At 34.2% G+C, this 12,168-nt stretch overlaps 1 protein-coding gene and 1 long non-coding RNA gene across 4 annotated transcripts in view; both read left to right on the forward strand.

Moving 5' to 3' along the window:
* LOC126744990 (nuclear autoantigenic sperm protein-like) overlaps nucleotides 1-12,168 on the forward strand; it is a 129,048-nt gene that overhangs the window by 16,917 nt on the left and 99,963 nt on the right. For 2 of the 3 annotated variants that reach the window (XM_050452624.1, XM_050452623.1), the window contains exons 2-4: nucleotides 533-590; nucleotides 1,758-2,497; nucleotides 7,576-7,680. In XM_050452624.1, coding sequence (XP_050308581.1) covers nucleotides 533-590; nucleotides 1,758-2,497; nucleotides 7,576-7,680 — 903 coding nt within the window. Of the gene's footprint in view, nucleotides 1-11; nucleotides 78-532; nucleotides 591-1,757; nucleotides 2,498-7,575; nucleotides 7,681-12,168 lie in introns of those variants that run through there. The other variant, XM_050452625.1, reaches the window with a different exon arrangement.
* Nucleotides 1-12,168, forward strand: part of LOC126744996 (uncharacterized) — a 431,319-nt gene that overhangs the window by 11,473 nt on the left and 407,678 nt on the right. The window lies entirely within an intron of this gene.

Below are 12,168 nucleotides of genomic sequence, written 5' to 3' on the forward strand. Positions count from 1 at the left end.
TGTGTTCCGTTTCGACCACAATTCGGTTGATTACTTGCGGGAAAAAATCAATTGCGGAATCTCGGGATAAACGTGAGGTAATTTTAAATAATATGGAAAGGGATCAGTTCGGGGTTATTGTGAAAATTCAACCCCTTAAGGATTTTATAGAAACGCTTAAGATTTATACGAGGTAGTTCTGCATAATACGCCTTCGAGTATTATAATTAAGAAGCAGTTGATAATGCTTGAGTAACATTATAAAGGAGCTGATTTTTTTGCCAATATATTGTTGATGATTTTATAAATGTATGTTTTTAAGCCAGACTTATCATCTTGTTGATCTAAGACACCCTGTATACTATATATACATGCATGCGAATTTTACATTAGGAACTTTAACGACATTTTTGACTTGAACAATGTTTTTTTTTTTAAATAAATATTTGGCGAGACTGTAAAACGTCAGCAGCAACGGTTCGTTTCACATATTTATTTTGTTCGATTTTACATGTTTCTTGTGATAATTTATAATATTGTTGTTTTGTTTTAGATGGCAGATGTGACTGTAGACCAAAGCTGTAACGACCCTAAAGAACTTTATGGACAAGGTATGTTTATTATTATAATTATTGTTCTTTTTATTCTATTTTATATATGTACATGTTTTTAATTTAGTAAATAAATTAAAACTCTTGGGCTAATCAGTAATATTATAAATAATAAAGATGTCACCCAAATTATGCATGAAGTCTGGAACTATATATTTTCAATTCATTGCAAGGTATCAAGGAAAATTTATGAATTGTTAACATTTTTCATATGTGGAGGTAAGGAATTAAAAGTAGAGAAAGCCTCAGATATAGTTTACCTATATATATATATATATATATATATAGTTATAGATATGGGATTATTTAAAGCAATATTTGTTCTAACAGGGTTTAGTTATGCAAGAAAGAATGTTTCTTCTGTAATAATGTTTATTTTAATTAGGGATATAAAATATGTTTTTATCTAAACAAATTATATTTTTACTAAATAAACCCTTGCTAATTACAATTACTATTAATATGTATATACTGTACATAGAAGGAGAGTAAAATTCGTAATAGTAAAAATAGAAAGAAAATAAAAGTGTTTTTAACTGAATTATTAAGTAAATACAAGCAAAAATTTAAATGAAGATATGCATTAGGAATTATTACAAGAAAAATCACAGATCTAACGCAACTCTTAACTAAATGTAACTTTCATTTTGTATTTGTGAACCTCTCAAAAACTCTAATTGTTTTGTTTTCCTACAATTGGTACAACTGAAGTTTGTCAGAGTGACCAACATCGAAAGGACACAATCACGCAAAATGGCGGGCCCCTAGTAGTGGTCATTTACTTTTCATTGAATTGGCAGTCCAGGTATATTTATTAAGTTCGTGCATGGGGCTAATACAACCTTGCAACTATATTTTTGACATAAACATTCTGAAATTTGAGTGGCCATAGTTGAAATAACTGCTGGTTTAAATTCCAAACGCTAGATGGCCCATCCGTTAATACCACATACAGAATGTATGCCACGGCTTTTTCTTAAAATAACAATTATTTATTAAATCTTCCTATGTATTTTAGGGAAAAACTTGTTTTATGCACATTATAAAAAGCAAGCCGAAGGAGTTTAAATGGATTAACTTAAATTATTAGAAACTCCACCTCAAAATATAGCAAACCCTCTGTAAAATACCCAGTATATTATCAATCAAACCCAAAAATTGTTTTAGGTGTTCGTGCCTACGTCCTCCAAGACTTCGAAATGGCCGTGGCCGCCTTGAGCAAAGCATCCGAGCTCCTAGTCGCAGAACACAATGACGACCTGCACGAATCTCTTGGAGACGTCTACCTCTACTACGGTAAAGCCCTGTTGGGACTATCGAGAGACCAAAACGAAGCCCTCGGTGATGCCGTGCCGAAGAATTCGGCAGATACAGACGAAGAAGACGAGGAACAAGACGAGGGCATAGAAAGCGAAGGGGGCGAGGACAAGAAAACCGAAGAGAATAGCGCGTCCTCCTCTGTGAACGGCGAGGCGGCAAAGGGTCCTAGCGATGAACCGGGACCAAGTAGTAAAGAAGGCCAAGACGAAGATGATAATGATAAAGAAGAGGAGGAAGATACTGCAAATGGGGATGAAGACGCCTCCGACCTCCAATTGGCCTGGGAAGTTTTGGAGTTGGCCAAAAAGATATTCCAAAAAAAAGAGGATAAGAAAAGTCTATCGGACACCCTGATTGTTCTCGGGGAGGTGTCGTTAGAAAGCGAAAATTTCGAGGCCGCCATAAACGATATTAAGCAAGGGTTAGAGGTGCAAATCGAATTGTTTGCCAAGGATAGTAGAGCGGTGGCCGAGACGTTGTACAAGTTGGGCATGGCATATTCGACCAACTCGCAGATCGATGAGGCCATCGATAGTTTTAATAGGTCGCTGGAGTATTTGAGGAACAGGATCAAGACTTTAGAGGAGGTGAGTGACTTTTTAGTGCTACTACAGCATATTTTTAATGGTTATACTGAAATTTTATCTTTAATATGTTGTTTTAGTGACCCAGTTAAAATCTATAAAACATACAGTTATGGTCATATAAATAGCACACTTTTCTAAATTGCGATAAAAAATATTAAATACCATTTTCTATTTTTTTTATAATATATTTAGCTTAGATGTTCTACAAAGAGTTGTATTTAATTAAAATTAAAAGAGTATTTTAAATATATAAGAAACATAACAAAAAAACTAAAGAAATGCTGGCCATTTAAATAGCACACGTTAAAAAATATTTACTTTCACCAAAACCAATTTAATATTTTGTTGGGTATCCTTTATTTTTTATAACTTCACTTAATCGCTTGTGTATTGACTCGACCAATTTTGCACACACGCTTGCCGGAATACTGTTCCAAGCCTCTTGGAAGTTTTGCCATAGTTCATCCAGATTTGAGGGATTTAATACCTTAATTTTGGTTTTAATGTGATCCCACAAATTTTCCAGAGGGTTCAGGTCTGGGCTTTGTGGCGGCCATTCCAAAACATCTACCACATTTTTAGTAAACCATCGTTTTATTGATTTTGCAGAATGTTTTGGATCATTATCGTGCATGAACTTACATGTAATTGGCATAAAATGCTCCATGTATGGTTCCATAACATTCTGCAAAATCTCCCTATACCTGTATTGGTCCATTATTCCCTCTATACGAAGAATAGGCCCAACACCATGCCATGACATTGCTCCCCATATCATAATTGATCCTCCTCCATGCTTAACAGTTTTAATTGTGTACCTAGGGTTTAAGGCACGATTGGGAGGACGTCTAACATAGCATTTTCCATCATTTCCAAATCTATTAATCTTGGTTTCATCGCTCCATAATATGGTTTTCCAAAAATTAATGTCCTTATTTATATGTTGTTTAGCAAATGCCAATCTTTTTTTAATATTTCTTTTTGAAACAAGTGGTTTTTTCCTAGCTACACAACCTTTGAGATCTTTTTCACATAATCTTCTTCTTATTGTTCTTGCAAAAATATTGACGCCATATTGGTCTGCTATTTCACGTTTTATTTGGGCGGAACTTAAAAATGGATTACCCTTGCTTATTCTAATAATAATTTTATCCATGTTATACGTGGTTTTTCGAGGCCTTGTTAATCTTTTCTTGTTCATTGTGCTTTGAGTGGTCTCATAGAGAGCCAGAGCATTATAAACCATTTTCCTAGAGCAATTTAAATCTTTTGCTATAGCAGAAATAGAAAATTTGTTTAAATTTCTTGATTTTTCTTTTCTATAATAAGAGCTCTCCTCTCTGGTCCACAATGTTTCTTTCTACCCACTAAAAACAAAACTACTCTTGACAATATTCAAAAATTTAAAAGTTAAAATAATACTTACTAATTAACACTCGATATATTTAATAAGAATGAAAGGTGTGCTATTTATGTGTCCAGCCTTAAAACGTTAATATTGGAATGAAATTCTGTATGTGCATATATTTTTAAAATAAACATTTCAAAAAACAAAACAAAAAAACAAGTCTTGCATATTAGGAGGAGATTAACTGCTTAAATATTTTCTTATCAGTCAGGAATTTGTTTTTTGTAAGTAATATATGAAAAGGCTAAGTGTGCTATTTATGTGACCACAACTGTATATGTATAAATTGTGGTGGGCATTTTTTTGCTTTTTTTCGATTCAATGCTCTACATAAGTTAAAAGGGTAGTAGAATTTTCAAAAGGATATATCATCACTTCTCGAGAATAATGACACAATCCAAAAACACACTTTTTCAGGAGAGCACTTTAAAGTTTTTTTTTCTGTAAAATTGGGAATATCTAAGATCAAATAATTTATGTAAAAAATATTTTGTTGGGTAATATATTTTAGTTTTTACATTAATTTTGTAAATTTTTATCATTATTTTTTTAAAACGGGGTCTAAATATAATTTTTTTTTGTTTAAAAAACTAAAATGTGTGTAAACTGTTAAAAATGTACGTGTGCTTGTCGGATGAATAGGCAGGAGCCACTAACTTTGTGTCGTTTCTATTTAAAAAAAAAATTACCGCGTGGGAGAGGGTAGAATATGTTTAACAAATACTGAGTTAAATAAATATAGTAGCGTTGATTGAGAACATGGAAAGATGCGCAACTTTACGGGCAAAACCGTACCACTAAAAGCGGCCGGCGGATAGATGGCGCAACAAGAAGCGCGCCCCGGTCTCGTTTAAAAATCTCGTGTATCATTTCATTGTCTTGAGAGTGGACGAACAGGCTTAGGAGTTTTCGCACACACCTATAATATAATAAATTGCTATATATTACTTGTGTCATAGATCACTATCCAATTATGGTCAATATATTGCAACATAACACTCAAAATTCTCTTTTCACAAATAAACAAGATAAATATACCAAAAGAAAGATTAATGACTCGGAATTATTAACATTAAACTTCAAAAATTATGAAGGCATCTGAGAGAATAGAAGTGTTTAAAAATACTAAAAAGAGAGTGAAGGAATGGATAACAAGAGGACTGATTGCCTCAATTAAACACGTACAGGGATAGACTGCAGAAGAACCTACAAAAACATTACGATCATGAATTACAAACACTTACACAGCTTATATAAATCATTTAAATCAACTAATAAAGTATACATTTTACAAAAACAAAATAGAAATAGAAACAACAATGATATGAAAAAAGTATATAAAATCATAAATAAGATAACCGATTGAAAAAAGCAATACATTGGTTATTAAGGATGAACAAGACCAACTTTTTAACGATCCTCTGGTGATGTCAAACATTTGCAACAAATACTTTGTGGATGTCTGTACAGAACTAGAGCAAGAAATAAAAGTGCCCGTTGAAATGTGTTTATTCTCAAGAAAGCAATACAATAAAGTAAATAACAACTTAAGTTTCCCAGAAATAATTAAAATCGGCGTTTCTTAAAGGAATATAATGGACCTTTTCTTTTCATTACCTATATAAATTCATTACTTGAACTAATTTTAAAGTCCCAGCCTGTCGCCAAAGGGCTTGACGATCATGAAAAGGTGATAGTAGTTTTCATGAACCTTGTTAAGGCTTTCGACACAGTGTCTCACCAAAACCTCTTTGATGTTCTTGAACATTATGGAGTGAAAGGCATTGTGTTGGTAGTCGTTGAAAGTTATTTATGCTCAAGAAAGCAATACACTAAAGTAAGTTGTTACTAAGTTGTTACTTAAGTTCGCCAGAAATAACTGGACAAAATTATCGAACCAAAAAAAAACCCCATTTAAAAAAAATTAATAATAAGCATTGTTAACTATGCATTATTTATTAACAAAAAAAAATTATATTCTATTTAACAAAACGAAATTTAAGTAACTTAATTCAATACAAGGAAAAAACATCGATTTTCACTAACTTCAATTTTGATGCAAAAAAAAAGCAATATGAATCTTAATATCGTGTATTGCCACCTCTAGCTGCTTGACTGTGACTCAATGACCTCTTGAAGTCTTCGCGGCATTCTTCGTATCAAATTTTGGAAATTGTTTTAAATTTAGGCCACTTAAAATGTCACTCGAAACCCCTTTACTTTACAGAGCTCACTACGCTGCACAATTTTTCAGATATTGAATCACATGACAAAATGGGTTACTTTTTACAAAAAATTATTGATCAAGAAGGTATATTATTACCATCGGTATTAAGTCTTAAGCAGGCCGCACACCCACGATACAAATGTTGCGCCACAAATGCTTTTCCACAAATGTATCGGACAGAATTTAACGCGCGCGTGTTATTTTATTTGGATCCACACACCTAAGATGCAGTTGCTACCAAACGGCATTTGAAGCCACACCGCATTTGTGTTTACTCCCCGGATAATCAACCTGTCTGATATTTGTTGCGGCGTGTCGTGTCACGTTTTAAAATACAAATGAAGAACGATATTACATAAACCATTTTATTTATTCAGGAAGTAAAGAAATATTATATGACCACACTTTGCAGGTAACATTCTATAGGAAGCTTGAGATTCATCATCATGATTTAATAATAGCTTTGATACTTCAAAATTTCCCTTTTTGGAACAACCATTATAGGGATGAACCCAATAATGACGTTTTCTTCGGTTTTGACTTAATAATTGCCACATCATAAAATCATCGTCATCAGAAGACGACGACATGGCTACAAATTCGGAACAGAACTAAACCCTGATGTGCGTGCTTGTACCGCATTTGTGGCAAATGTACAAATAATACCACCAATTATTTGTACAATAAATGACACCACTATGTTTGTTGTATGTTAAAAAAATAATAAAAACATAATTGGCAACATCATCCCATGTCTTAAAAAAATATCCAACACGGCCGCGTAACCGGAGATTCCAGCGTCGTTGAAAACCCGATTCAAAGAAGCCAAAAGCCAAGTCCACGCAGCTAAAATAAATCGTTCCTAGATTTGATGCTTCGCGGCAGCACCACACGGTGCACGAAACTGAACGGCAAACCGATAGCCGACCGGGTACACTTTCGACGTGTCTGAAAAATGAAAGAAGAAAAAAAACCTAAATTTTGCAAAAAAATAATGCACTAAATAAATTATTTACATTGAAGAAAAGGTCGCAACGTTGAACAATTTTCTTTTAAATATGTTTGATGTGTTAACTCCTGTTCAGTTTGAATCCAAAAAACCAAAAACCACCATGGTCGCTTTATCTAAATTTTAAAAAATAGGACATAAGTCAAGAGAGTAAAGTGAATATTTGTAGTAATAAATCTCCAATTTCATACATCCTCTTTCATGGTCTAACTAATTTCTATACACCACCATGGACTCCAAAAACAGTATTTTTTTTAAATTTGATTGAAATATAGTGTTTAAATGGGATTGAATGTCTTAACTGAAAAAAACCTGTTAGAAGATTTTTAATCTTAATAATTCCATTTCCTGTACAGTCTTAGACTACAATAGTACAAATAGGTTGTAGTAGTCTACAACTGTACCGTTTTATTATTGTCTATATTTTTTTCCAGATCAAATTGCCGTCCCAAGAGCAAAAAGACGAAATCGAGGAAGTGAAAAGCCTTATGCCGGAAATAGAGGACAAAATCGCGGACATGCGCGTTTACAAAGAGGAGGTATGTGTCTGTAAAGAGATTGTCAATTGTCTTAAACATAAAGCGGAAGAGCTTGAAAAGCAGGCAGAGGGGGCCGCGGCCGTAAATAGAATCGAGGTTAGGCGCGCCCCTCGTGATACTATAGAGGGCGCCATCGAAAAATTAAACGTCGATGAAAATAAATAAAACAGTATTAATTTAACGTTTAAAATCCTGCTTGAGAAGACTGCTTTTTTATTGCTTTTTTTGGCATTTGCTTTTTGTTATTGTAATAATTGCTTATTTTTTTTTATATGTAATAAATTATGTACGCAGACGCATGTGTTTTTGTTTTGTGATTCGTCAACTCATGTTTTTTTTTGGTGCTGCATGCTTTTACCCCCTGTAGCCAGAGGGATGACTTATGCTTTTTATTTATTTAAAGTGTTATATATTATATAGATAAAAATTCATGATTTGACGATGAGTCACATTTAAAAAGCATATGACATCTGTTCTACATATTTTTAATTGCAATTTTGAGAGATACAGGAGCACTGTGTTAATAACAGACCGTCGTGGTGCTGGAATGGTGATCACATTAACACCTGTAAAGTATAGACCATTGGATTTGCAGGACGCAATAGTTAAGTAACAGGATGTCCCCAAAAGGTTCTTACAACATATTCCTGAGATCAAAATAGACTGATTTAAAGCAACCAGGCTGCTGAATGAAATACACTTTTGGCATCCAGAATTTGTGCCCAACGTTACCCCGAAAAAAGGCACCGTCAACCACCAAGTATTTGAGAAACTTTAAGAAAGATTCGAAAGGACAGGAAGTGTTACGTATGAAAAACAACGAAGAAAATAAAATGATGGTAGCTTTAAGTGTAGTTGAGTCCCGTCAAAGAAATACTACACAACTTTGATCCTTACCATATTCAACTGTTGCATGAATTACAGCTGCAAGATTATGAAAGACGACTTACTTTTTGTCAATGGGCAAAAAATATGATGCAGCAAACTGTTTTTTTTAATTTGGCACTTTTTTCGGATGAGGCAACTTTTCATAATAATGGCAGCGTTAACAGGCACAATTTTCATTATTATGATACCAGCAATCCTTTCTTGACACGTGAAACTCACCACCAACACAGATGGTCTATTAATGTTTGGGCAGAGATTATTGGGAGAAATTAAATTAAAATATTCTCCCTTTACTCTGGATACTGATCATCATCCTATTTTTCTCAATATTCACATGGAAGATGGTATAAATAATATTAATATAAACCAATAAATCAAATATTGTTTCCAAAACTATTAAATTGTTAAATAATGAAAAGGTTAACAAACTATTAAGTATTCAAGATTGGACAACTAACACAAAATTTTTATTCTATTATTCAGTGGTCGCATTTTTTCAACGACATCTCACAGGTGAACTTACTGTACGTGATGTACCTAAAATTTTTACAAAATGGACTAAATGAGATGTTGGAAACGTGGCCTGCACATTATGTTCAGACCGGATTTGGCTTCAGCAAGATGGAACTCCAGCTCATTACAGTAAAGCCGTAAGGCACTATTTCCACCGGTTTCCAAATAAATGGATCAGTAGTGGTGGACTAGTACAATGACCACCCAGGTCCCCGGATTTAAGTAACATGGATTTCTTCTTTTGGGAATATGTAAAAGCGTTAAAGTTAATTAATTAATACGTAAAAGAATTAATGCTTGCGCAGGAAAATTATGAGGCCATATTGTGAATAGTTTGTAGTGTAGTTAGTAAGTAAACTTCATGAAAGAGAAAAATACAGGGTGTTCCATTTAGAAGAAAACGAGTTATTGCATATTTTATTTGAGTAAATTGGTAAATTTATATTAGACACTCTGTATGATAAGAACTTCAAACCTTTACTAAAAGATAAAGCTGATACCGTACACTAACTACATAAAAACTGTCGTTTATCTAGATTGAACACAACGGTTACTATAAGAATTTTAATAAAACACTAAAAATATCCTAAAAATACGAATTACATGACAACGCCGTAATTAAATTTAAAAAATGAGGTATCAGTGTAAAGATCTTGTTATCCTCAAAAGGATAACGCCATTAAATGAATGGCTCCGCCGAACAACGTTGCAAGTGACAAAAACTTATTTTTTCAAAAATTCAAAAAAACTGATTGTTCAATGAAATTAATTTCTAATTTACAATTTCTTATTACTGAGATATTGACATTTTAAAAGTATTTTTTCGGGTACAACGTTGTAAGCGACGGCTCTTGCAACGTTGTTCTTTGAACAAGACGTATAATACTGAATTAAATAGGGCTGATTCAATAATGTAAGTAGGTAGTTTTCAAATATGATCTTTAATAATAATGAATACAAAAAACTTAAGTTTTCTTATTGTTCAACCTTAATATTTTCATAAAAAGGCACATATTCTGGCGGGATGTATTTGCACATATCCAACAAGTCCTTTTTCTTTGCTGCTTTGACCGGGAGTCTATCCTTGTATAAAAGTGGGAACCGAGAAACTTTTACTGGGGGCATACTTCTCTTCCCTGGCACCTTTACTTTTTTTGCTAATGAGTGCGAAGTCCATGTTTGAAGGACGTTGTGTGATTTCCTTCCACGCAATGTTATAGGACCATCCTTTGCAATTTGGTACCATACATGGCTAGTTACACTGAATTAATTTTTTTCCAGTGAATCTAACAAAATGTCGGTGTTTTTGAAGTCTGCTTTATCCATAACACAGACAGTAAAACGATTGGGTGGTCCCTTGGCATTAGCTATGACTTCCACCCATTAGTGAGGAACATTTTTTACCCTTTTTTGCTCGTTCAATTAGAGCAAAGTCCCTGTCACAGGGCAGAAAACTATGACCCGTCGTCATAAACTTTTACTCAACGGTAGTGAAATATGCATTCGGTGCTGCAAAACAGCTATAATCCGCCAGTTGTTGTTCTGACCTACGCATCTCATCTGTCAGACCAAAGCTTAAGAATTCTCACTTGGCCTGGCTTCAACTTTGTAAAGTTAAGCTCAACATATTTTAAAATCCATGATGCTATTTCCGCAGCACCTCGCTTGGCAGTGGTCTCATCCCAGAAAAACATATAAGCCATGTTTCTCCCCTGGTCATGTATAGCCAAATTCTAGCACGATAGTTGCCTCTGGTAAAATACGTTACTATGCGTGAGGTTTGGGCAAAATAAAACTTGTTGTAGGTCTACACAAAGCACAACGTTTTCAGAGCTTAATATGGCACTCTCTTTATCTTCAGCAAGCGCCTTGTAAGCAGAGTCAGCCCTCATATGATGAAGTTTGCTTTGATTTTCAATAATTTTTTTTCTCTCTTCAGTGGCAGCTGCAATGAGCTGAATATGCAACTGATCACAAAAAGTACAGAGGCAGAACAAATCTTAGGTTGAACTCACTTTGAAAAACATCACGGTACATGTGAAGTTTTGCAGTACTATCGGTGTATTTAATGCAGAAATGCTGCCTTGGATCCTAGTATGATTTCCATGCGCGCCTCTGCCATCGGTCAAGGGCGTGGTGAACTTTATTTTGTCAACGAGAATCTGTATAGGCGTCGAGGTGTAACCTTCATTATGTGGCAAGTGTCTTTTGGCATACGCGAAGGGTAGCATCTTTCTTTGGGACATAATACCTATTGAACTGAACAATGTCTAGTAGAGATGTTTTTATTCACTCGACGGCGATTTATATCCCCTACCTTGATGCAAGAAGCAAGAAACCTTGTTTGTTGATTATAGTCCATACTGTAGAAGTCCCTAAATAATTTAAGCATTTCTTCATGGGCAACCAATCCACACTTGTATTGACACTTGCATATTCTACCATAAAACAGCAAAATAACTAACCTGTAAAACTGTAACGCACATCGAAAATGTTGTGACTTACCTCTTCAGGTGGTAATTTTCCAGGCACTGGCCACTTACTTTTGGATATGTATGGATTTCCAGAATCCCTTGAACGCTTACGACATTTATCTTTCCACTCACTAACTTTAATTTTCCTCTTTTTACCATTATTTAAGCGCTTTTGATCACCAGGCAAAAAAACAACACTCTCCGCGCCGGACATTTTGTCGGTTGCAACGTTGTTCCGAGCGCGTCAACCTGTTTTCGAAGTCATTTAACGTGCTGCCATCTAAACCACATTCATATAAAACTGATACCAAAAATTGCCATGCGGTAGAAAATGTCGTTTACAACGTTATTTTCTGAAAATCTCAATATCGCTATTAATGTCGCAATACAACGTTGTTCGGCGGAGCCATTCAAATACAGCGTGTTCCATTTGAAAAAATGGAATATATTGTATAGCACTGTATATACTGTATAGCAAGTGTGATTATATTATTAATGTGTATATTAAAGGTAAATTGTTCATCAAACCATATCCAAAGGTCTTTTATTGTGCTGCAGTACTGAATATTATGGCCAGCAACACTAGAAGATGAATCATTCCTATTATTTCCCT

The sequence above is a fragment of the Anthonomus grandis genome, chromosome 15, assembly GCF_022605725.1.
Source record: "Anthonomus grandis grandis chromosome 15, icAntGran1.3, whole genome shotgun sequence".
Classification (NCBI taxonomy): domain Eukaryota; kingdom Metazoa; phylum Arthropoda; class Insecta; order Coleoptera; family Curculionidae; genus Anthonomus; species Anthonomus grandis.